Below are 26,702 nucleotides of genomic sequence, written 5' to 3' on the forward strand. Positions count from 1 at the left end.
AGTTTGACATGTATGTATTAGACATTGAAGTACGGAAGCTGTTATTACTGATCTGCTAGAAAATGCTGAAAAGTATATATTTGTTTAAGTATGTTATCCTAATTACTGCCCTAGCATGCAGACCAGGTGTTTTTATATGTCATTTTATTTTGTGTCCTGAATTTGTTCCTAGTGGAGTGAGTCAGAGAGCGTTATAGCTAGTGTTTAGGCATTTAAAGCAAGGTAGCAATCATTTCCAAAATGAGATTTGCAGTGGCTGCCCACATAATTCTCCCCTGATATGGTATCTTTAAGAACTTTGACATCTAGTATTCATGATTGCAATTAGTGTTGAAACAAGCTTGTGGTTACAATAGCAAATGCAAGCTTGTGGTGCCAGGTTCAAAATATTTGAGCACATGCCCGTTTGATCCCAGTCTTAACCACTTGAGGACCACAGTCTTTCTACCCCTTAAGGACCGGCCACTTTTTTTCCATTCAGACCACTGCAGCTTTCACGGTTTATTGCTCGCTCATACAACCTACCACCTAAATGAATTTTGGCTCCTTTTCTTCTCACTAATAAAGCTTTCTTTTGGTGCTATTTGATTGCTCCTGCGATTTTTACTTTTTATTATATTCATCAAAAAAGACATGAATTTTGGCAAAAAAATGATTTTTTTAACTTTCTGTGCTGACATTTTTCAAATAAAGTAAAATTTCTGTATACATGCAGCGCGAAAAATGTGGACAAACATGTTTTGGATAAAAAAAACCCCATTCAGTGTATATTTATTGGTTTGGGTAAAAGTTATAGCGTTTACAAACTATGGTGCAAAAAGTGAATTTTCCCATTTTCAAGCATCTATGACTTTTCTGACCCCCTGTCATGTTTCATGAGGGGCTAGAATTCCAGGATAGTATAAATACCCCCCAAATGACCCCATTTTGGAAAGAAGACATCCCAAAGTATTCACTGAGAGGCATAGTGAGTTCATAGAAGATATTATTTTTTTGTCACAAGTAAGCGGAAAATGACACTTTGTGACAAAAAAAAAAAAAAAAAAGTTTCCATTTCTTCTAACTTGCAACAAAAAAAAAATGAAATCTACCACGGACTCACCATGCCCCTCTCTGAATACCTTAAAGGGTCTACTTTCCAAAATGGGGTCATTTGTGGGGTGTGTTTACTGTCCTGACATTTTGGGGGGTGCTAAATTGTAAGCACCCCTGTAAAGCTTAAAGGTGCTCATTGGACTTTGGGCCCCTTAGCGCAGTTAGGCTGCAAAAAAGTGCCACACATGTGGTATTGCCGTACTCAGGAGAAGTAGTATAATGTGTTTTGGGGTGTATTTTTACACATACCCATGCTGGGTGGGAGAAATATCTCTGTAAATGACAATTTAATTTTTTTTACACACAATTGTCCATTTACAGAGATCTTTCTCCCACTCAGCATGGGTATGTGTAAAAATACACCCCAAAACACATTATACTACTTCTCCTGAGTACGGCGATACCACATGTGTGGCACTTTTTTGCACCCTAACTGCGCTAAAGGGCCCAAAGTTCAATGAGTACCTTTAGGATTTCACAGGTCATTTTGAGAAATTTCGTTTTAAGACTACTCCTCACGGTTTAGGGCCCCTAAAATGCCAGGGCAGTATAGGAACCCCACAAATGACCCCATTTTAGAAAGAAGACACCCCAAGGTATTCCGTTAGGAGTATGGTGAGTTCATAGAAGATTTTATTTTTTGTCACAAGTTAGTGGAAAATGACACTTTGTGAAAAAAAACAATAAAAATCAATTTTCCGCTAACTTTTGACAAAAAATAAAATCTTCTATGAACTTACCATACTCCTAACGGAATACCTTGGGGTGTCTTCTTTCTAAAATGGGGTCATTTGTGGGGTTCCTATACTGCCCTGGCATTTTAGGGGCCCTAAACCGTGAGGAGTAGTCTGGAAATCAAATTCCGCAAAATGACCTGTGAAATCCTAAAGATACTCATTGGACTTTGGGCCCTTTAGCGCAGTTAGGGTGCAAAAAAGTGCCACACATGTGGTATCGCCGTACTCGGGAGAAGTAGTACAATGTGTTTTGGGGTGTATTTTTACACATACCCATGCTGGGTGGGAGAAATAACTCTGTAAATGGACAATTGTGTGTAAAAAAATCAAAAGATTGTCATTTACAGAGATATTTCTCCCACCCAGCATGGGTATGTGTAAAAATACACCCCAAAACACATTATACTACTTCTCCCGAGTACGGCAATACCACATGTGTGGCACTTTTTGCACCCTAACTGCGCTAAGGGGCCCAGAGTCCAATGAGTACCTTTAGGCTTTACAGGGGTGCTCAAAATTTAGCACCCCGCCCACTTGCCAGGACAGTTAACAAACCCCACAAATGACCCCATTTTGGAAAGAATACACGCTAAGGTATTCCATGAGGGCCATGGTGAGTTCATAGAAAATTTTATTTTTTGTCACAAGTTAGCGGAAAATGACATTTTGTGAAAAAACAAAAACAAAAACAAACACAAAACCACAATTTCTGCTAACTTGTGACAAAAAATAAAACATTCTATGAACTCACCATGCACCTCACGGAATACTTTGGGGTGTCCTCTTTCCAAAATGGCATCATTCGTGGGGTCTGTCCTGGCATTTTAGGGTCTCTGCAATCATTACATGTATGGCCAGTATTAGGAGTTTCTGCTATACTCCTTATATTGGGCATAAGGGTAATGCACTGTGGGCTGAAAGGAAAAATGAACGTCAAACAATCAATCAATGTGGATGAAAAAATATCTGCCAAAAAATTTTGAGAAAAAAAAAAAAAAAAAAAAAAAAAAAAGAGGAGGAAGGCGTCTGCCAGGACATAGGAGCTGCCGCCCCAAAAATCCAAACCCACCAGCTCGTATGCCCTGGCAAACCTGATTTATCCATTCACACCGATCGATGTGGATGAACAAATCATTGCCAGAGTTCTTTTTTGATACAAAGTGTTTGCCAAAGCATATGAATCCCCAACACCACTCCTCGGCCCATATGCCTCGGCAAACGTATCTTTTTGACTGCGGAGGAGAAATCTCGTCCTGCAGCGCTGCATGCACCGACTTGTGTGTAAGCTGACAGACGCGCAATGTTCTGTCAGGATGCACCATCAGTGCTGCAGCTGATTGGTCGGTCTGGATAGAAAAAAAGAGAGAAGAAAAAAAGACAAAACAATACAAAAAGGAGGGGAAGGCGTCTGCCAGGACATAGGAGCTGCCGCCCCAAAAATCCAAACCCACCAGCTCGTATGCCCTGGCAAACCTGATTTATCCATTCACACCGATCGATGTGGATGAACAAATCATTGCCAGAGTTCTTTTTTGATACAAAGTGTTTGCCAAAGCATATGAATCCCCAACACCACTCCTCGGCCCATATGCCTCGGCAAACGTATCTTTTTGACTGCGGAGGAGAAATCTCGTCCTGCAGCGCTGCATGCACCGACTTGTGTGTAAGCTGACAGACGCGCAACGTTCTGTCAGGATGCACCATCAGTACTGCAGCTGGTTAGTCATTCGCTCGGTCCACCTGGAAGGTTATTGGATGGAAAAAAGAGGAAAAAAACCCCCAAAAAACAAGCAAGCAGCAAAGCAATTACTTGTTTAACATTAATAACCTTTGAACTTTTTTAATAAAAAACTTAACATTGCAAACCAAACATTAACTTCTTTGCTTACCTGTTTTTTGTTTTTTTTTAACTTACCTCCCGAGGACAAACCTCTCCTCCCCCATGGAACAATGTGCGAAGTGCAAATTGCACAGAGTTGTGGCGAAATACATTACGCAATTTGTCCCAAGTGAAAGGAGAGGTTTCTGGCAGCCCTGTGTATTAGGGTCTCTGGAAACCCGATGTTTGGTTTCACACTGCATATTGACATATCCGGTGGGTCGAGCCCGCCGCACCGTATCGTCCAAAACAGACCTTCAGGCAATACCACAAGAGTAGCATTCGGCCTAGTAATGAACTGCGTCGCCATAGACTAACATGACTTCCGCGCCGATCGATATTGCCACAGAAGCCACGCAGTAACGTAGGCATGCACTAGCGTTAAGTCAAGCACTTCCGGCGTAGGGGGGGACCGCAAAGTGTGACTTTTGCTAGGCATTTTGCCCTAACGCATCGCAGCAGTGTGAAATAGCACTGAGAGACCCTTGTGTGCCTACCGCTGTGTGTGGAGTTCCCTACTCTCTAATAGTGTACCTGCTCGTGGTACCTCTCAAAACACTCCCCTAGGCATAGGCCAGGCTGGTCAGGACAGGTGGGACAATAAACAGTGGTGTCACGCCTTATTCCAGCCCTGCTGCAGACACGACAGCGTTTTCTTCGGATTCGTTGACCTGGGGTAGTCGGAATTGGATAGGCGTAATGCCTTCCATGCAGCCGGCTAGTTGCATCTTGGGGTTGGGCCACGGCACCTCCTGGATACAGGAGTTCCATCACGATCTGTTTATTAAATTGAATAAACGAGCCAGTTCTCCCAGCCTTACTGTAGAGAACAAAGCTGTTGTAAATTGCCAATTGAATGAGGTAAAAAGACACTTTTTTATACCAGCGTCTTGTTTTTCGGGCAACTAAATAGGGCGCTAACCTCTGGTCATTGAAGTCCACCCCTCCCATGTTAGTATTATACTCGTGGATGACAAGGGGTTTTTCAATGACCTTAGTTCGCCGTTGAATTTCAACTGTCGTGTCTGCGTGAATGGTGGACAGGAAGTAAACCTCCCTCTTGTCCTTCCATTTCACCGCGAGCAGGTCGTCAGCACACAAGGCGGCCCTCTGCCCCCGTTGAAGTCTGGTGGTAATGAGCCGTTGGGGGAAGCCCCGGCGACTAGGCCGCACGGTGCCACAGCATCGGATTTTTTCTATTTTTAAGTGCTGAAAGAGGGCCACACTTGTGTAATAATTGTCCACAAAAAGATGGTACCCCTTCTGGAACAAGGGTGACACCAAGTCCCACACAACCTTTCCACTGCTCCCCAGGTAGTCAGGGCATCCGACCGGCTCCAATTTTGAGTCTTTTCCCTCATAGACCCTAAAATAAGATGTATAGCCTGTGGCCCTTTCACAGAGCTTATACAGTTTCACCCCATACCGGGCGCGCTTGTTTGGGATGTACTGTTTGATGCGAAGGCGCCCGGTAAAGCGTATGAGGGACTCGTCTACGCAGATGTCCTGGTCAGGGGTATAAGCATCTGCAAATCTGGATGACAGGTGGTCTATGAGGGGTCGAATTTTGTGGAGCCGGTCAAAAGCAGGGTGGTCACTTCGATGACAGGTTTCGTTGTCATTGAAGTGCAGGAAGAGCAGGATGTTCTCAAATCGTGTCCTGGACATGGCCGCAGAGTACAGGGGAACATGATGTGCTGGGTCCGTAGACCAATAAGACCGCAACACATTCTGCTTTACTAGTCCCGTGTGAAGGAGAAGGCCCAAAAAATTTTTCATTTCGGAAACTTGGACTGGTTTCCACCGAAAAGGCTGGGCAAGGTACTTTTCCGGATTGGCGGTTATATATTGTGTGGCCTTACGGTTGGTCTCTGCCACAATTAAGTCCAAGAGATCCTGGGTGAAGAACAGATAGAAAAAGTCTAGGGCCGATCCTAGATTATCTGTCTCCACCTGGACTCCAGACTGGGCGGTGAAAGGGGGAAGTACGGGTGCGGCGGAATCAGGGGATTGCCAATTTGGGTTTGCCAGCACCTCTGGTAAATTAGGGGTAGTACGGGCCCGTCTTCTTGGTGGCTGCGACTGGGATCTTACTGCACGTGCCACCGAACCAGTTTCAACTTCCATGCTGGTGCTCGCCACTTCACCAGGGTCTACGGAAGTACTGGTGCTAGGTCCAGGAGATGTTGTGCTGCTGGTGCCTGCCCCACCATGAAATCTCAGACCAGCACGAACACCACTCTGCTGCCCTTGAGGCTGATCCTGCGCCACCTGCGGTCCAACAACATGGGGTGTGGTACGCCTGGCTTTAGCCGGGACCTCAACCTCGTCATCACAATCGGTCAGTGAGCCACTGCTCAATTCAGGTTCAAACTCTGACCCGGAAGATTCGTCGAATGAGGCGTCCCAATCGTCCTCATCCGACTGGGCCATGTACCTGAGAACCTCATCATCGGAATACCCCTTTCTTGCCATGGTGGGCTGCTAAATTTAGGGGGTATTCCTCTGAGACTACGCAGAAAAAAGAGCACCTACCTAGCAAAAGGGAGTATTTGAGAGGTAGAAAGCTGTGCTCACTGAGTTTTGATAAAAAAAATAAATCAAAACTGAGGTTTACAGTGCCACAGCTATTGTACAGTGTTTTTTGCAGTGATCAGAAAAAAAATTCTGTCACTGCGGTGGGGCGGGCTGAACGCAAGTGCAGGCGAACGATCAGGCCTGATCGGGCAAACACTGCGTTTTTTTTTGTGGATCCTAGTGACCCTAATAGATCTGACTGCGATCAGTAATGATCACTTACAGATACTATATAGTACCAATGTTGATTAGCGACAGTGATGACGCTAATTAGTGACTGTGGTGCAGTGGGCTGAGCACTAACTGACACTTACAAAGGGGCCTAGCTAACTGGCCTAACTGCTAACACTAGTGATACTAAAAAAGTGACAGTTTTCACTGTTTTTAGATCACTTGGATAGTGACAGGGGGGTGGTGGCGAGTGGGGAATCGGAGGCAATCAGAAACAATCACAGGACAATCAAAGGCAATCACAGGGCAATCGCAGGCCAATCACAGGGCACTCAATTCCCGGGACAATCAAAGTCAATCACAGGGCAATCAAACCAATCACGACACAATCAAAGCCGATCACAGGCCAATCAAAGCAAATCACAGGCCAATCACAGGGCAATCAAACCAATCACGACACAATCAAAGCCGATCACAGGCCAATCACAGGGCAATCAAAGGGCAATCAAAGCCGATCACGGGACAATCAAAGCCGATCACGGGACAATCAAAGCCGATCACGGGGCCAATCAAAGGGCAATCACGGGACAATCAAAAAAAATCACGGGACAATCAAATACAATTACAGCACAATAAAATTGAATGTCAGCACAATGAAATTGAATGTCAGCACAATCAAATACAATTGCAGCACAATCAAATACAATGCACTGGGAAGGTGATTGGGGGGGGGGGGGGGGGGGGGGGGGGGGGCTGAGGGCGATCTAAGGGTGTGGGGGGTTGATTAGGTGCCCGCACGGGGCAGACTGGGTCCTGATCTGGTGGGTGGCAGACACAGGGGGTGACGATAGGAGATCAGTGAGGGATTACAGGGGAGAATAGATGTAAACAATGCACTGGGGAGGTTATCAGGAGGGGGGGGGTCTGAGGGCAATCTGAGGGTCTGGGTGGGTGATCAGGTGCCCCCAAGGGACAGTTTAGGGTCTGCGCTGATGGGTGGTGGTGACAAGGGGTGATAGACAGGTGATAGATGGGTGATAGACAGGTGATCAGTGGGTAAGACAGCTATATAGCTGTATACAGCATACAGGGGGGTGGTCTGGGAGGGGGGTCTGGGGGGGATCTGAGGGTAGGGGGGGTGATCAGGGGACCCTAGGAGGCAGTTAGGGACCTAACCTAGGGGATAGCGTCCCTAGATAGTGACAGGGAGTGATTGATGGGTTTTTAGGTGGGTGGTGGGGTGCAGATGCTGGTGTGCTGGGGTGGTCAGGGGGGTTCTGAGGGCTGGGGTGGGCGATCGGGGGGTCTGTGTGGGTGAAAATGTGTTGTGTTACACTTAGCTGCAAGGCTGCCGTCCTCTCTGATGGTCGCACGACGAGTGACCATCAGCGGAGGAGGCAGCCAGTATAATACACTTTGTTACAATAACAAAGTGTATTATACTCCTCTGATTGGCCGGATCGCCGCATTTGAAACCCGCCGGCGCTGCTAATTGGCCGGCGGGTTTCCGTGCAGAGTGGGCGGAGCCTATTGCCGGCGGCGATCGCGTCATTGATGACGCGATCGCCGCACAGCCACCGCTGATGCCGCCCCCGCCGATGGGCGTATTGCGATCGTTTGGGCCCGGTCTTTGCCGCCGCCCATCGGCTGGGGGCGGTCCTCAAGTGGTTAATGAGGATAAGCTTACCACACCTCTCCTTTTTTTTTTTTTTTTTTTTACACCCTTTGGGCACCTCTACAGTTTTACAGTGGAGGAAATAATTATTTGACCCCTCACTGATTTTGTAAGTTTGTCCAATGACAAAGAAATAAAGTCTCAGAACAGTATCATTTCAATGGTAGGTTTATTTTAACAGTGGCAGATAGCACATCAAAAGGAAAATCGAAAAAATAACCTTAAATAAAAGATAGCAACTGCTTTGCATTTCATTGAGTGAAATAAGTTTTTGAACCCCTACCAACCATTAAGAGTTCTGGCTCCCACAGAGTGGTTAGACACTTCTACTCAATTAGTCACCCTCATTAAGGACACCTGTCTTAACTAGTCACCTGTATAAAAGACACCTGTCCACAGAATCAATCAATCAAGCAGACTCCAAACTCTCCAACATGGGAAAGACCAAAGAGCTGTCCAAGGATGTCAGAGACAAAATTGTAGACCTGCACAAGGCTGGAATGGGCTACAAAACCATTAGCAAGAAGCTGGGAGAGAAGGTGACAACTGTTGGTGCGATTGTTCGAAAATGGAAGGAGCACAAAATGACCATCAATCGACCTCGCTCTGGGGCTCCACGCAAGATTTTACCTCGTGGGGTGTCAATGGTTCTGAGAAAGGTGAAAAAGCATCCTAGAACTACACGGGAGGAGTTAGTGAATGACCTCAAATTAGCAGGGACCACAGTCACCAAGAAAACCATTGGAAACACATTACACCGCAATGGATTAAAATCCTGCAGGGCTCGCAAGGTCCCCCTGCTCAAGAAGGCACATGTGCAGGCCCGTCTGAAGTTTGCCAATGAACACCTGAATGATTCTGTGAGTGACTGGGAGAAGGTGCTGTGGTCTGATGAGACCAAAATAGAGCTCTTTGGCAATAACTCAACTCGCTGTGTTTGGAGGAAGAAAAATGCTGCCTATGACCCCCAAAACACCGTCCCCACCGTCAAGCATGGGGGTGGAAACATTTTGCTTTGGGGGTGTTTTTCTGCTAAGGGCACAGGACAACTTAATCGCATTAACGGGAAAATGGACGGAGCCATGTATCGTGAAATCCTGAACGACAACCTCCTTCCCTCTGCCAGGAAACTGAAAATGGGTCGTGGATGGGTGTTCCAGCACGACAATGACCTAAAACATACAGCAAAGGCAACAAAGGAGTGGCTCAAGAAGAAGCACATTAAGGTCATGGATTGGCCTAGTCGGTCTCCGGACCTTAATCCAATAGAAAACCTATGGAGGTAGCTCAAGCTCAGAGTTGCACAGAGACAGCCTCAAAACCTTAGGGATTTAGAGATGATCTGCAAAGAGGAGTGGACCAACATTCCTCCTCAAATGTGTGCAAACTTGGTCATCAATTACAAGAAACGTTTGACCTCTGTGCTTGCAAACAAGGATTTTTCCACTATGTATTAAGTCTTTTATTGTTAGAGGGTTCAAAAACTTTTTTTTTACTCAATGAAATGCAAATCAGTTGCTATCTTTTATTTAAGGTTATTTTTTCGATTTTCCTTTTGATGTGCTATCTGCCACTGTTAAAATAAACCTACCATTGAAATTATACTGTTCTGAGACTTTTCATTTCTTTGTCATTGGACAAACTTACAAAATCAGTGAGGGGTCAAATAATTATTTCCTCCACTGTATGTCTAAACTGCACATAGCACACACAAATCATTATTTTCAATGTTTGGTATGTGTATATTGCATCTAAAAACACACATTTTTAAAGGGTACCAGAAATGTAATAAAAAAAATTATAGATAGATAGATACATACATACATACATACATACATACATACATACATACATACATACATACATACATACATACATACATATATATATATATATATATATATATATATATATATATATATATATATATATATATATATATATATATATATATATATATATACACACATACATACAGTGGTGTGAAAAACTATTTGCCCCCTTCCTGATTTTTTATTCTTTTGCATGTTTGTCACACTTAAATGTTTCTGCTCATCAAAAACCGTTAACTATTAGTCAAAGATAACATAATTGAACACAAAATGCAGTTTTAAATGATGGTTTTTATGATTTAGTGAGAAAAAAAACTCAAAACCTACATGGCCCTGTGTGAAAAAGAAATTGCCCCCTGAACCTAATAACTGGTTGGGCCACCCTTAGCAGCAATAACTGCAATCAAGCGTTTGCGATAACTTGCAACAAGTCTTTTACAGCGCTCTGGAGGAATTTTGGCCCACTCATCTTTGAAGAATTGTTGTAATTCAGCTTTATTTGAGGGTTTTCTAGCATGAACTGTCTTTTTAAGGTCATGCCACAACATCTCAATAGGATTCAGGTCAGGACTTTGACTAGGCCACTCCAAAGTCTTCATTTTGTTTTTCTTCAGCTATTCAGAGGTGGATTTGATGGTGTGTTTTGGGTCATTGTCCTGCTGCAGCACCCAAGATCGCTTCAGTTTGAGTTGACGAGCAGATGGCCGGACATTCTCCTTCAGGATTTTTTGGTAGACAGTAGAATTCATGGTTCCATCTATCACAGCAAGCCTTCCAGGTCCTGAAGCAGCAAAAAAAACCCAGACCACCACACTACCACCACCATATTTTACTGTTGGTATGATGTTCTTTTGCTGAAATGCTGTGTTACTTCTACGCCAGATGTAACGGGACACGCACCTTCCAAAAAGTTCAACTTTTGTCTCGTCGGTACACAAGGTATTTTCCCAAAAGTCTTGGCAATCATTGAGATGTTTTTTAGCAAAATTGAGATGAGCCTTAATGTTCTTTTTGCTTAAAAGTGGTTTGCGCCTTGGATATCTGCCATGCAGACCGTTTTTGCCCAGTCTCTTTATTATGGTGGAGTCGTGAACACTGACCTTAATTGAGGCAAGTGAGGCCTCCAGTTCATTAGATGTTGTCCTGGGGTCTTTTGTGGCCTCTCGGATGAGTTTTCTCTGCGCTCTTGGGGTAATTTTGGTCGGCCGGCCACTCTTGGGAAGGTTCATCACTGTTCCATGTGTTTGCCATTTGTGGATAATGGCTCTCACTGTGGATTCGCTGGAGTCCCAAAGCTTAAGAAATGGCTTTATAACCTTTTACAAGACTGATAGATCTCAATTACTTTTGTTCTCATTTGTTCCTGAGTTTCTTTGGATCTTGGCATGATGTCTAGCTTTTGAGGTGCTTTGGTCTACTTCTCTTTGTCAGATAGCGCCTATTTAAGTGATTTCTTGATTGAAACAGGTGGGGCAGTAATCAGGCCTGGGGGTGACTACAGAAATTGAACTCAGGTGTGATAAACCACAGTTAAGTTATTTTTTTTAACAAGGGGGGCAATCACTTTTTCACACAGGGCCATGTAGGTTTTGAGTTTTTTTTCCTCACTAAATAATAAAAACCATCATTTAAAACTGCATTTTGTGTTCAATTATGTTATCTTTGACTAATAGTTAACAGTTTTTGATGAGCAGAAACATTTAAGTGTGACAAACATGCAAAAGAATAAGAAATCAGGAAGGGGGCAAATAGTTTTTCACACCACTGTGTGTGTGTGTGTATGTGTGTATATATATATATATATATATATATATATATATATATATATATATATATATATATATATATATATATATATATATATATATATATATATATATATATATATATATATATATATATATATTCTATCTATCTCATACCTGGGTCTTCCTCCAGCCCCATTCAGCCTCATCGGTCCCTTGTGTCCTCCCAAGCCGCATGGATTCAATGGTAGGCAGCCAGTCTGGGCAGGTGCAGTCCTGCGTGCGTTCCCAATTGCGCATCTGCTGCTGGGAGTGTTGCTTCTGCGCAGTAGTACTGTGCCGGCACAGAACACTCCCGGTGACGGGATCACAATAGGGGGCGGCTGGGCCATGCATGCGCATTCTAGCTGAATTACCAGGTGGCCTGGGAGGATGGCGAGGGACCGATAAGGCTGAACTGGGCTGGGGGAAGCCCCAGGTATGTATATTTTCTATTTTTATTACATCTCATATTTACTTGAAAGAACCACTATCACGAAAATCATTAAAGGGACACTGTAGAGGGGTCAGGGGAAAATGAGTTGAAGTTACCCGGGGCTTCTAATGGTCCCCCGCAGACATGCTGTGCCCGCGCAGCTACTCCCCAATGCTCCGGCCCCGCCTCTGGTTCACTTCTGGAATTTCAGACTTTAAAGTCTGAAAACCACTGCGCCTGCGTTGCCGTGTCCTCAATCCCGCTGATGGCACCAGGAGCGTACTGCGCAGGCCCAGTATGGTCTGTGCCTGCGCCGTGTGCTCCTGGTGACATCAGGGGAAGGGAGGACACAGCAACACAGGCACAGTGGTTTTCAGACTTTAAAGTCTGAAATTCCAGAAGTGAACCGGAGAAGGGGCCGGAGCATCGGTGAGTGGCTGCGGGGCACAGGAGGTCTGCGGGTGACCATTAGAAGCCCCAGGTAAGTTCAACTAATTTTCCCCCGACCCCCCCCCCCCCCCTACAGTATCCCTTTAAATGTAAAGTACAAGTAAACATATGCAAAGAAGTACATGTTTCCCAGAGTAAAATGTGCTAAAAATTACTTTTCTCCTATGTTTGCTGTGACTAACAGTAGGTAGTAGAAATCTGTCAGGTCTTAGACCAGCTCATCTCCTCATGGGTGATTCTCAGTGGTTTCTTTATTTTCAAAAGCACTTAGTAAATGGCAGTTGATCCATCCAACTACCAAAAAAGTGTACGGTGAGCAGGAAAGCTTGCCAGCATCTTTGTATAAATATTTTTCTGGGACTGTCTTTATAAAGAATAAAGACCATGCTGAGAGTCCCACATGAGGAAATGAGCTGGTCCAAAACCTGTCAGATTTCTACTACTAAGTGACAGCAACATAGGAGAAAAGTAATTTATGGCTCATTTTACTCTGGAAGAAACAGACTTCTTTTTTGTATGTGTTTAAATTTTACTTTAAATTTTACACTTTTTTGCAATAGTGGTCCTTTAAGTGAGATGTGGAAGTGGACAGAAGTGTTTTGCCAACAGCTGGGATTGGTGTGTTGGGTGTTCAACTGTAATCATTTTTACAAAGAAAGCAGGACCTGTCATAATCCACATCGTGCTCAGCAGTGACTGCAATAGCTAGTGCTACATATCTTAAAACGCTGCAAAATACAATGGATCTTTGGTTTGCGAGCATAATTTGTTCCAGAAACATGCTTGTAATTGGAAGCACTCTTAAAGCAATGTGAATTTCCTATAACAATTACTAGAATCTCAAAGGATTTGTTCCACAATCCAAAAATGTATAGAAAAATATGTAATACAAAACACTGTGCTGTATAAAGTAAAAATGTAAAAAAAAAAAAAAACTTTCACAATAACAGAATCATTGCTTTCTGTTGGCTCACCCCATTTTTTGTGTGTGCGTGTGTGTGTGTGGCTTTAAGGAACTTATCTAATGACAGTTGCTTTACCCACTTCTGAGGATATCCTTGAAATCGGACATTGGCCCATATGCAATTACCTTTTTCACCTAAGTTTTCTCCTAAGTGATATTTTCACAACTTGTCACAAAATGTCTTTTAAGCCACTAACAAGCAAGAAAATACTAAAAATAAATTTGATAGTACTTTTTCACCAACTTTTGGGTACTATTTTTCCATTAACCTCCAGGACAGGTCCACCACGAGAACGACAGGCTCCTCCCAGGAACAGGAAACGTCCAGATAGAGTACTCTATAAATCTTTGTCCAACCCCTTGATCCTCAGTTGACGTTTCCTGTTCCAGGGAACAAGGAGTGCTCTTGTCGCTCGCCGGTCCTTCAGACCAGGTGTGTTTGGGACCCGGTTGGCGGCGGATGGTGGACCTGCCTAGAGAGGTATTGGGGTCTGGTGGGGAGAAAGCGATGGTTACCTTCTCCCATGGCTGTCCTGGCTGCCCGAGTTGCGGTGGATCCGGAGGACACGCGCGGCGTCCATGATTCCCCTGGAGCGGAGGCTAATGGCGCGCAGGAAGTGACGTGGATAGTCATGCGGGCCTCCAGAGGGTAGGCAGCTGATTGCCCTCAATGGCGGCGTACGCGTGACGTACTTCCGCCCTTACGCAGCGTCACTTCCGGGCGCGTGGGGAAGAGACGCCGGAAGCCTGCATGGTTCGGCAGTTCGTGTGCTGAACGGAGCGGGATGGACGCTAAGCAGGAGCCAGGAAAGGTAAGCGTGGCAGAGGCTTGGTGACCTATATGGTATGAGCTGTACGCCCTATGCCGCGTCTGTACTGAGGTCTGTTATTAATTTTGAGACTATGCAGTATAACATAACAGCCTGCTTAGCGTCTGATCTGAGGTCTGTATAACTATGCATAGAATAGAATGCTGGTGCAGATTATTCAGGGAGATATAAGGAGATGTGTATATATATATGGTTGGATATTAATGCCTCATAGATATATATGGGTATATATGTGTAAATCATTAGTGTATGGGCAGCATAACAGTTACATGATTGGCCTTTATGATATACTCCCTTGACGACTATATGCAAAGAAAATATATATTATAGATATCAGATGGATTATATGTATATGATATGTCTATACATGTTCCTTCCTTCCTGGTCTCAGGGTTGCTATCACTCTTGATATTTGTGCACCAGGGTGTTTTCCCTTTTGTTTGAGAAAGAGGGATGACATTAATTTTGTTGTTTGATTATGTTATAGGGCCCGGAGTCTACTAAGCCGACAAAGCCAAGAAGGCGGTGCCCGCTCTGTGGTGCAAAGATGGCCCATAATTATAATGTGCAGTTTTTCCAACCTTGTTTAGTAAAGCTAATACAGGGACAATCAGGGGGTTTAAAGGAAGAATTAATGTCAGCTATTAAAAGGGAAATGGCTGACACAATTAAATCATTAAAGAAAGTATTTGCCTCTGCTATCCCCCCAGCAGCAAAGGCAGTAATTCCAGGTACGAGTACGACCATGCCGGCCGTGGAGATACCAAATGCTGAGTCTCAGCCTATTAAACATAAAAGTGAAAAGAGAAATATTGTATCTTCCTCTGAGGAAGAAGATATGGAGGGTGAAGAGGAAGATAATGATGAATCAGACTCTTCTGCTAAAAATATGGACAGCCAGACTAAGATTAAGAAGATATCCAGGTTTAGATTCCGGCTGATGAGACTTAGCAGCTTATCTTGGCTATTAATAAAACTTTAGATATTGAATCCAAGAAGTCGGAAGAGGTATCTATGCATGATAGGTTATATCGGAAGGAAGCCAAAAGAATCTTTGACTTTCCCTATACACAGATCTACAAAGAATACCATATTAAGTCAGTGGAAATACCCGGACAGAAAGTTGTTTATGTCAAAGGGATTTATGAAAGGGTTTCAGTTTACAGAGGAAGATGTTAAGACTTGGGATTGATGTCCTAAACTTGATACAGCATTCTCACAGGTTAATAAAGACAACAAATTAGCTTTTGAGGATCTGTGGTATGTGAAAGATCCACAAGATAAGAAAGTAGAATCTGCCCTTAGAGGCCTGAACAGCAGCAGGTGCAAATTTTAGACCAGCAGAAGCTACAACATGTGTAGCAAGAGTTCTATCCCTATAGGTTAAAAAAAGTAGAAGAAAAAGTGGATAAGGGAGTTTCTAAGGAAAAAGATTCTAGAATCATTAGAAGTAGTTTCCAAAGCCACAGACTATATAACTGACGCAGCAGCCGAGAACATCAGAGTAAACGCAAATTGGCAAGGGGGTACAAGGTCAAGGAAGCTGATGGACCTGGCCATGGACATATTAACAATAGCAGAGAAAAACTTCCTTTCATTGTCAGCAATACATCTGAAGAGGTCATTGAACACGATGGCAGACTTTCTGAGCAGACACAGAATGTCAAAAACACAAATGGAGATATCAAAGAGGATGTTCAGAAAATTTACCAAGCAGTGGGGTCGGCCGCGTTTAGACATGTTTGCAAACAAGGAAGACACAGAGTGCAGGAGGTTTTTACTCCTTGAATCCAAACGAGGTATGGTAAATAGGAAAGTTCCTAGTTGGGATTTATCCTTAGTTTTGAAGGTATTGAAAAGAGAGCCCTTTGAACGCGTACATGTGAATTTGGCGCTGGTAGACTTGGGCGCAGGATCCAGCTGTTATATGGCTGGTCCTGCTTCTGCACAAGTCCGGGGCGTTTTAATTACTATTCCCCCTCCAGGCCGCCATGGATAGTGGGGGAATGAAATAATTCGGCTTCCAGCGATTGCTGGAGGCCGAATTATTGTGTTTTTTAAGCAACTTCGGCTCCGTCTTCTGACGGAGCCGACCTTCCTCACTGAGCGCCGCTATAGACTGATTCCCATTACAGTCTATGGCGGCGCTGGCTGCGCCCAAAGTTAGCAGCGCTGAAAAGCACTGCTCCGCTTTGAACCCATATCAGAAATTCCCTTCAGACTCCTAACAAGGAAGATTGTATTTCTCATAACTATTACCTCGGCTAGACGGGTGAGTGAGTTAGAGGCCCTATGTTGCGACGAACCTTTTTGTATAAAGGATGAAGTAATACTGAAGACCTGTGATGATTTTCTGCCTAAAGTAGCTACAAATTTTCATAGATCTCAAGACATTGTATTACCGTCATTTGAAGAAGAGCCGGGGTTAGATGTCAGAAGAGGTCTTATATGCTATTTAGAGAGGGGTAGCGGAGTTTAGGAGTTCTAGAGCCTTGCTAGTCAACACTTCAGGTGCTACAAGATGCGGAAAGATGTCAAAAATATCTATAGCTAAATGGGTAAAACTATGCATAGAGGAAGCCTATAGGATTACAGGAAATACTGTGTTAGATACAGTTAGAGCCCATTCAGCCAGAGCAGCAGCCACTTCATGGGCTTACAGAGCGGGTGCTACGCCAGAAGAAATCTGCAGAGCGGCTACATGTTTAAGTCTAAGCACCTTCTCTAGACACTACAGAATGAACCTGATGTCTGCAAGGCAGCAATCATTTAGAAGGAAAATCCTGCAGGCAGTCAGCCCACCCAAAATTGGTAAGATTCTTGCTCATCTTCTCGTGGTGGACCTGTCCTGGAGGTTAATGGAAAAACCAATGTTAGTTACCTGGTAACATCCTTTTTAGTAACCTCCAGGACGGGTCCGTAACCCACCCAAGTAAAGGATTTATATGTGTATATAAGTACAGGAAAAGTATATGTATATGCAGTATGAATATTAAAACCCCTTTGTTTTTAGGAACAGTACTTGGAATTGACTGAGGATCAAGGGGTTGGACAAAGATTTATAGAGTACTCTATCTGGACGTTTCCTGTTCCTGGGAGGAGCCTGTCGTTCTCGTGGTGGACCTGTCCTGGAGGTTACTAAAAAGGATGTTACCAGGTAACTAACATTGGTTTCAATTGTAAAATGCTGAAAATTTAGTTTAAAGAGTAACTGTCAGGCTGCAGCAGCTAATTTAAACCTCTATTCTCCTGTGTTAAACAGTTTAGAAGGAAGCCCAAAAGCCATTAGTGAAGATAGAAATCTCAGTTACCTTTGATGTGTGCTTATCTTAAAGGCTGTTATAGACCCATAAGGACGCAAGCCGCATACTAAACTGCAAAGCATTCTGGGGCCCTCCCCTCGGCTGCTAATGAGACGTTACAGCAGCTTCTAATCAGTCCAGCGCGTAGCACTGATAAATCTCTGGGCAGAGTACACTGCAGGAGTCAGCTATTGTTCCTTGCCACATGGCTCATTAATATTCACTGCACACTGTGTTGTTCAAGTAGGAGCTTATCTGTGATCAGGAAGCAGGCAGGACATGACAACACATTTGACAGAAAAACATGGAGCCTGCCATGAGCTGTCAGGAGCATCTATCTCTGCATATACTATATACAAATTCTGTGAAATCCAAACGTGGACAGTGAAATGCATATGTAATGTAAGTACAGCCAATCTTTAGCTACTGATATATGTGTTTATTTTCTCTGAGACCTTATACCTAACAGCTCCTCTTTAAAGAGAAGATGAAAATTATCTCCTAGGAGATAACTCAGGTGAAAAAGTTAATTGCATATGGCCCATTGTAGTCAATGCACTCAGATTAACCTCCTTAGCGGTAACCCCGTGTGTGACACGGGGTAAGCCGCCGGAGGGTGCCGCTCAGGCCCTGCTGGGCCGATTTTCATAATTTTTTTTTTGCTGGACGCAGCTAGCACTTTGCTAGCTGCGCCAGCACCCCGATCGCCGCCGCGCGCCCGATCGCCGCTATCCGGTGCGGCGCGCGGCACCCCCCCCCCCAGACCCCTGCGCTGCCTGGCCAATCAGTGCCAGGCAGCGACAAGGGGTGGATCGGGTCTCCCAATGATGTCCCGACGTCGCTGACGTCATCCCGCCCCGTCGCCATGGCGACAGGGGAAGCCCTCCAGGAAATCCCGTTCTTTGAACGGGATTTCCTGATCACCTATCGCCGGAGGCGATCGGCGGGGCTGGGGGGATGCCGCTGAGCAGCGGCTATCATGTAGCGAGCCCTGGGCTCGCTACATGATTTAAAAAAATAAAAAATAAAAAAAAACTGCTGCGCTGCCCCCTGGCGGTATTTTTCATACCGCCAAGGGGGTTAAGTAAAATCCAGCAGCATTAAAAGAGAGAAGAACCATCGACTCAGTTGTGATGTGACGGGCCTATACGTTCTATACTTGTATATCAAGTCAATATTCCATAACATTTTTTTCTTGTCTTGCAAAGAGCTCTTAAACCAAGTTACCCACAATGCAAGGTTTTACCGTACATACAGTAGCTTCTGTAAACATGTTAAAAGAGATTATTTGGTCGGTGGTAATATTCCCTGCTGAGGTAATGTGGCCTGAGAAAGACAGGAGTTGTCTGTTACTGGGGTTCTTGTGTCACAAGATAGTATTTAATCAGAAGGTGTCAGAAATATTTTGGATAAAATGCATTCGCTGTATGAACTCTTTCTTTTTATAGCAATGTATGTAATCATTTTTTTTTTTTTGGGTTTGCCTCCCAACAGTTTATTCTAGCTGTTCTCGTGCTGTCTTTGATCCTACCAAAAGGTAGTCAGCATATCAAGTGGATTGTGTCTTCGGGCCTCGCCCAAGTCAGTGAATTCTCCTTTGTTTTAGGCAGCAGAGCCCGCAGGTCCGGGATCATATCTCGTGAGGTGAGTCCCTATTTATTTTTCCTGTGGCAGGATCAGGGATGTAAATAGAAATCACTGGGCCCCCCTGCAAAACTTTGGATGCCCCCCTAACCCCCCCCGCCTTTCTGCACAGGTAAACCGAGAACCGCATTCACACATGCATACACACAAGGTGTGCAGAAAACGCATACAGAAAACCGACAGACGTGCGCTCCCAGCGTATTACACTCTCTATCCATCTGTGATGAAGCAGAACTGCCTCTGCAGACTTCTCCAGCATCACTACAGTACACAGCACTTGGGGAGGGGTAGAGAGGTTGGAGGGTGGGCGCTGTACAGAAGAGCCTGCTGCACAATGAATAGGGACTGTCTCCAAATGTATGCCTACGAAACTTTGTATGATTCATTATCCGTGGCTGAGCAGATGCAGCAATTAGAACAATTGTGCAGAGAGCAGAAAGTTCTTTCTCTCCTTGCCCTTAGTTGTCAGTCTCTGAGGGCCCATTCACACTTGCTGATTGCAAAACGCTAGCGATTTTGCTACCGTTTTCCTCCGGTGTTTTTTAGGTGATTAATGCCAAAAAATCACCATTCACACCTGGCGTTTTTTTTTTTAATATTTTTTTTTTTTGCGATCACATTTTACGCTTCTATAGCACTGAAACGCGATCGCCGGGAAATCGGCTGAAAATGGTGCAGGCTACACATTTGCGTTTAGCGGTTTTGGGAGATTTCCGGCTATTAGCGCAAATCGCCCAAATGAGAACGGGCCCATAGACTTTTACTACTTTAGCACTAACGTTTGAGCGTTTTGCCGACATCGCCGGCAAAAGGCTCAAGTGTGAATGGGCCCTTAGAACGGGCCCCCTGTGGCTTCTGGGCCTCCCTGCGCCTGCATTACTTGCAGGGTCTATTGTTAAGCACCTGGGCAGGATAGTCACTGTGCTGCAGCTGCAACTTGTCACTGTGACATTTTATAGTAGTAAAATTAAGCATTTTTAGCCATTGTCTGCAGCAGGAAAATATAGTGTTAAGAAGTGATATCTTTTATTGTCTGAGTAGTTTCAGTAGCAAGTTCTTAAAGGGAACGTGCAAAGTCTACTTACCTGGGGCTTCCTCCAAGCCATGGTAGCCTGTGTCCCTCGCTGCAGCTCCTCTCCCAACCAGTGGCCCAGGGTTTCCCTCCGTTGCAGATGCTGACTTAGCCAGGTCGGCATCTTATGCGCCTGCACGAGCAGTCAGCCGTGCTGCTTGTGATCGCGCTCACGTGGTCTGGGGCTCAAAGCCACGCGTGCGGCGCAGAAGATGCTGACCTGGCGAGGTTGGCATCTGCAGCGGAGGGGACCCTGGGCCACTGTAATTCTGTATTACAATTTTTATTTTCTGGTTGCCTGAATCCGTAAATAAAACTTCATATTCCTGTGTTATTTCTGTTGAGTCTGACACTCATTCGGTCACCAATCCAAAGTTGACCTTATGTTCCCAGCGGTACCCAGATGACAAATGACCAAAAGCTTCTACATTTACATGTGATACCTAAAAGGGCTCCCTCTGCACTCACATTTTCTATATGCACCCACCACATGATTGAAAGCTTGACCTGAGCTGAAGGCACACCACGCTTGAGTTAGTGGGAGGCGTGCTGCCATTTACCTGGGCCTTCCCTTGGAGGGAGGCAGGATGTGGGATATCTTAGTTAATAACTCGTGTCTATACATTTTAAAGAGGAACTTTAACCAAGGATTAAACTTCACTCCAATCAGTAGCCCATACCCCCTTGCTCACAAGAAATCTTTACCTTTTCTCGAATAGATCATCAGGGGGGTCTGTACGCGGGATATTGTGGTGAAACCCTTCTCACAGTGTGATGTCATGAAAATGGTCCTGACAGTTTGCTGTCTGTGAACCTCATTGCATTGTGGGAAGTAACGGCTTTTTTCAACTGCCAAGCAAGCATTATCTCCCTCTGTGCATAGAACTCACAGTAACGAACATTCCACACAGATCTGGTAGAACTAAAGATGTCACCACAAGTGATACATTTCAGAATGTAAGTTTACTAGAGGAAAGATTTTACAATTGGCAAACACTGACTAAATAATCTATAAATTAATATTGTGAAAAATAAGCAATTTTATTCATTGTTGTTTTCACTACAGCTCCTCTTTAATGTTGTGTGGAAAATAGCTTTGCTTGGACTTGTAACAGATGTTTGTCTGCACATTTTAGTGATTTGGGGTGGGGACCTCGGGATTTCATAAATTAGACACTAATAGTAGCCCTAAACTGTGAATTCAGAATTGGAAGACAGACAGTTTTGACTTCTCCCCCTCCATCTAAACCGGTGCAGCAGCCCTTGATTTCTGTTTTCAGCAACATTGAAGCACACTGGCAACCTTCTAACGGTCCCATACTGTGGTTGGGTCACATACTGGTTTTGGGTCGCCCCGAGTTGCTTGGGTATTCTGTCATACTGTGACTGGCACTGTGAATACTGTGAGTGTCTTTCTTCACACCACTCCCCCGCACAATTATTGTACCTCTCAGGTGACACCTACTGGACAATTCTTTGAGACCTCTACCACCCACTTATGACACTATATCCTCATACCTCCCAACTTTTTGAAATAAGATAGTGGGACTCTTAAGCCATGCCCCTGTCACACCCCTAATCACGCCCCTGTGACACCCCTAGTCAATATTTTCCTTCATATTAACATGTTAAAAATAAGAAATATATTAATTTAAAGGATGGAAATAAAGTTTAGAGTCAAACATTTTTCAGTAGATAAAATACATATATTTATATAAATCTGTACATCAGTCCTGAAAGAGGGACATACAAGGAATGAAGAGGGGCAGAGGGACAGGGTTCCCAAAGAGGCACTGTCCCTCCAAAAGAGGGACAGTTGGGAGCCATGTGTCCTAACACCCATGACAAGGGCATTAAACTGCCCTAAATCTTTTGGAGGGGACCATAGCTGACTTATAAAAGCCTGGATTTTGCGTGCTACTCCATTAGAATTTCTGCTGACAATATACAGGGAGGGCCATTTAATTGGATACACCTTAATAAAATGGGAATGGTTGGTGATATTAACTTCCTGTTTGTAGCACCTTAGTATGTGTGAGGGGGAAAAACTTTTCAGGATGGGTGGTGACCATGGTGTACATTTTGAAGTTGGCCATTTTGAATCCAAATTTTGTTTTTTCAATAGGAGTGTCATGTGACACATCAAACTTATTGGGAATTTCTCAAGAAAAACAGAGTGCTTGGTTTTAATGTAACTTTATTCTTTCATGAGTTATTTACAAGTTTCTGACCACTTATAAAATGTGTTCAATGTGCTGCCCATTGTGTTGGATTGTCAATGCAACCCTCTTCTCCCACTCTTCACACACTGATAGCAACACCACAGGAGAAATGCTAGCACATGCTTCCAGTATCCGTAGCTTTAGGTGCTGCACATCTCATATCTTCACAGCATAGACAATTGCCTTCAGATGACCCCAAAGATAAAAGTCTAAGGGGGACAGATCGGGAGACCTTGGGGGCCATTCAACTGGCCCACGACGACCAATCGACTTTCCAGGAAGCTGTTCATTTAGGAACGCTCGGACCTGACACCCATAATGTGGTGGTGCACGATCTTGCTGGAAAAACTCAGGGAACGTGCCAGCTTCAGTGCATAAAGAGGAAAACTCATCATGTAGCAATTTTGCATATCCAGTGGCCTTGAAAATGGAAATCATTGAAGAATGGCCCCACTATCTTTGTACCCCATATACCACACCATTGTTTTTTCAATTGGAAGAGGGTACGAGATGTGCAGCACCTGAAACTATGGATACTGGAAGCCTGTGCTAGCATTTCTCCTGTGGTGTTGCTATCAGTGTGTGAAGAGTGGGAGAAGAAGGTTGCATTGACAATCCAACACAATGGGCAGCACATTGAACAAATTTTATATGTGGTCAGAAACTTGTAAATAACTCATGAAAGAATAAAGTTACATTAAAACCAAGCACACCATTGTTTTTATTGTGAATTTCTCAATAAGTTTGATGTCACATGACCCTCTTCCTATTGAAAAAACAAAAGTTGGATTCAAAATGGCCAACTTCAAAATGTCCACCATGGTCACCACCTATCTTAAAACGTTTTCCCCCTTACATATACTAATGTGCCGCAAACAGGAAGTTAATATCACCAACCATTCCCATTTTATTAAGGTGTATCCATATAAATGGCCCACCCTGTAGATTCTATCTTTAAATTTGAAGTCTGCTTTAAGATTAGTATTGTAATACTTGTAAACCCGTTCTGGTAACTATGAATATAAAAAACTGTATCCCCCCCCCCTCCTCCTGCTCCAAGAATCGAGTCTAGGTCACTTTGGGTGACGATATTTGTGCTGAGTAACACATCTTAAGACCCCTATAGATAGTAAGTGAATGAATACATGTATAAGTAACAAAGGCAAGCTATTTTGCAGCAAAGAATGGAGGAGTGAGAGATTGTGGCCTCTCAGGTTGCATGCTTATGTTATTTTATTTTCTGTTTAATGGCTATTGTATTTTTATTGCAATTATTTATTCTTCTTTTTTTCAGGTCTACCTCCTTATCTTGAGTGTAGCCACATTAAGTCTTCTCCTAGCACCTGCCCTTTGGAGAATAGCAATTACTAAATGTGTTCCAAGACCTGACAAACGGCTGATAACCTGAGTCTATCGGCAAGTATAGCCTGCATGCTGGTGCACCAGAGTGTGCCACTGGTCTCTGGCTTATCTCAGACTGGGCATATGACCATCTACTCTGCAAACTGGACTTGGTTCAAGCTTCTCATTTTAACTGGAAATAATGATTTTCAGTTTTCCTAATGATTCTGCTTGTATAATTTATACAAGGACTTCCTGGAGATAACCTTGAATTTTTTTCCTATATGTGCCTTTTTAAAAACAAGTCTTATTTTAATTATTTTTGACTAAACTTTAGCCTTTCATTTTTATTTTTAAATTGCACTATGAAGTGCAAGGCCTGCTGGATCAAGGTGCATGCAAATTAATGACGGTACATGGAAGAGTTTATGGACTGTTGCTTAATATTTTGATTCATAACATTTGAAAATACATCTTATGTTATTTCTGAGATATAATCTAGATTTAGATATCACAGAAGCACAGTATTTCCAAATGGAGTCAGTGATGATTCTTATTCACTTCCATCAATGATCTCTTATATATTGGAGGTATAATTCTGATTTGGTGTGTATTTTATTTTTTGAATATTAACAGTTTGAAGGATGTTGTCAACTTTTATCTTTTTAAGTTGGCTTTATGTGTTTATAATACTGTGGCTAAACAAACCTGCACATAACACTATAGAATATAAAGAGGGATTCTAGTGACATTAAGAAGAATGTAGTAAATTAATCAGGATACTCACTTTTACAATAATTATCCTGGTTTCAGAATCAGAAACACTTCCTACAGCTATATATTGCTGTATCTTGGTATGTCATCACGCTCTCCCAGTGATGTCATAGCCTAGGCTGTTTATTATGCAGATTTCTTCTCCCAATGCACTCTGGGAGACCAGGTGTTATTTCTTCTGACACATAGTAAACAAACAATCCACAGTGATGCACCTTCCAGCAGTAAAGATGTCACCATCTGTGATAAGTTTCAAAATGTAAATCGGGGTGGGAAAACACTGACTAAATTATGAAATAATATTGTAAAAATTAAGCAATTTTATTCATTGTTTTATTCAGTAAAGTTCATCTTTAATAATTTTAGTTTAAGGATGTTGGACATCGCACAAAAATATACCAGTTACAGTACTGGAATTTATACTGACTGTTATGAAGACAACACAATGGCTAGTTAGTAGTAATTATTTATTTATTTTTGGCCATAGGAAATATTAAAATGAGAAACACATGAAAATAGTGACTTGAATAAGTCACAGATAATGAAGATTCTCACAGTAGCCTAGTGTACTGTGTGGTATGAAGGTATTATCAGTCATGCAATAGTAGCGGTTGAAAATGAAGATAAGATTTGATACTTGTCAACTCCAAAAAGCACATGAGAAATTGCTACAGTTTGTCCCAGCTGGAGAGTAATAAACCACAGAGGGTGTAGGCAAATACACAATTTTATGTATGAGATGGTAGACCTACTTGTGCTGCTCAGCCATTCTCTCATTACTTCTGCCCATTCCATTTCCATGGAGACCTAAGGGTATAATAATTTTCTCAGTGGACTCTTAGTGCGTGATTTATCAGTAAATCAGGAAAGGTTCCCCATGATCATTTCAGTTTACTAAAGGTTTGCAGTCTGCTGCTGTCCATCAACCATCAAGATGTTGATGCCATCAACGCTCCTGGAATGTGAACACCTAAAAAGTGAGTGGGTTGTGAGGTAAATAGTCCGAGGTGTACATTAGATTTACCCGCCCTTGAGAGGGCAGTGGGTAAATATGTACTGGATTGTTGAACGAGGTTGGGGGCATTTGTACGCATGCTCTATACGGTACTTGGCCGAGGCAGTCTTAAATGGAATTTATACACACCTTTAGAACAGGCAGGACCTGGCTCGTGTTACTTATGTGTCAGTGAAATCTGCCTGTAGACTGGAGGGTGTTCTCCTGACTGTGATTACTGTACTGATAGGTGGCTGCTACATTACACAAAGAGGGATGAATGAAGTGTGGAGCACTTCAGTGATGCCTCTCCAACTAATCACATAGCATAGAGTTTCCATTGTATTATTAAAGCAATTACACAGGACCAAGGCTGGAGCTATTTTCCTAAAATAACTGCACATTATTTTGTTTACTGGTTAGACATCATTCTTAGTTTTGCTATAAATGTATTGTCTATTACTGTCTATTACTGGTATTTATATGGCATTTCAGAATGAAAAATGGAATATAAAAATGCTTAATTGGGCTTAATGAAAGCCAGTCTAATGACACTATAAAATAAAGAATATATTTAATGTTTCTAGCATCTTGCTTTGTATAATTTGTATTGAAATGTATATGTTTATGTATGTAAATTATTTGCATTATTTTAAAGTTTTTTTGTTTTTATACATTTTTAAAATGTAACTTTGTTGATTGTATCAGATTTTCTAGATTCTATTTCATAAACACATTTTTAGCTGTTATACAGTGCAAACATTTACAGTAGGTCTTCTTTACACTAGCATTTAAGGTAATTCCAAGAAAATATGACCATGTTTTCTTCCGTTTGAACATTTTTTTTTTTATTTATTTATTTTATTTATAGCATTTTTTTTGCAGTGGCATCTTTTTCAGAGGTATTACTTGACTCACTTTAA

General features: G+C 43.1%; 1 protein-coding gene across 3 annotated transcripts in view; it reads left to right on the forward strand.

The window, feature by feature from the left end:
* TMCO3 (transmembrane and coiled-coil domains 3) overlaps positions 1-26,340 on the forward strand; it is a 60,004-nt gene extending 33,664 nt beyond the window's left edge. For all 3 annotated transcript variants that reach the window (XM_068268096.1, XM_068268094.1, XM_068268095.1), the window contains exons 12-13: positions 19,227-19,376; positions 23,965-26,340. In XM_068268096.1, coding sequence (XP_068124197.1) covers positions 19,227-19,376; positions 23,965-24,078 — 264 coding nt within the window. In that variant the 3' untranslated portion in view covers positions 24,079-26,340. The remainder of the gene's footprint in view (positions 1-19,226; positions 19,377-23,964) is intronic.
* The last annotated feature ends 362 nt before the right edge of the window (positions 26,341-26,702 follow it).

Source organism: Hyperolius riggenbachi, chromosome 2 (genome assembly GCF_040937935.1).
Source record: "Hyperolius riggenbachi isolate aHypRig1 chromosome 2, aHypRig1.pri, whole genome shotgun sequence".
NCBI lineage: Eukaryota > Metazoa > Chordata > Amphibia > Anura > Hyperoliidae > Hyperolius > Hyperolius riggenbachi.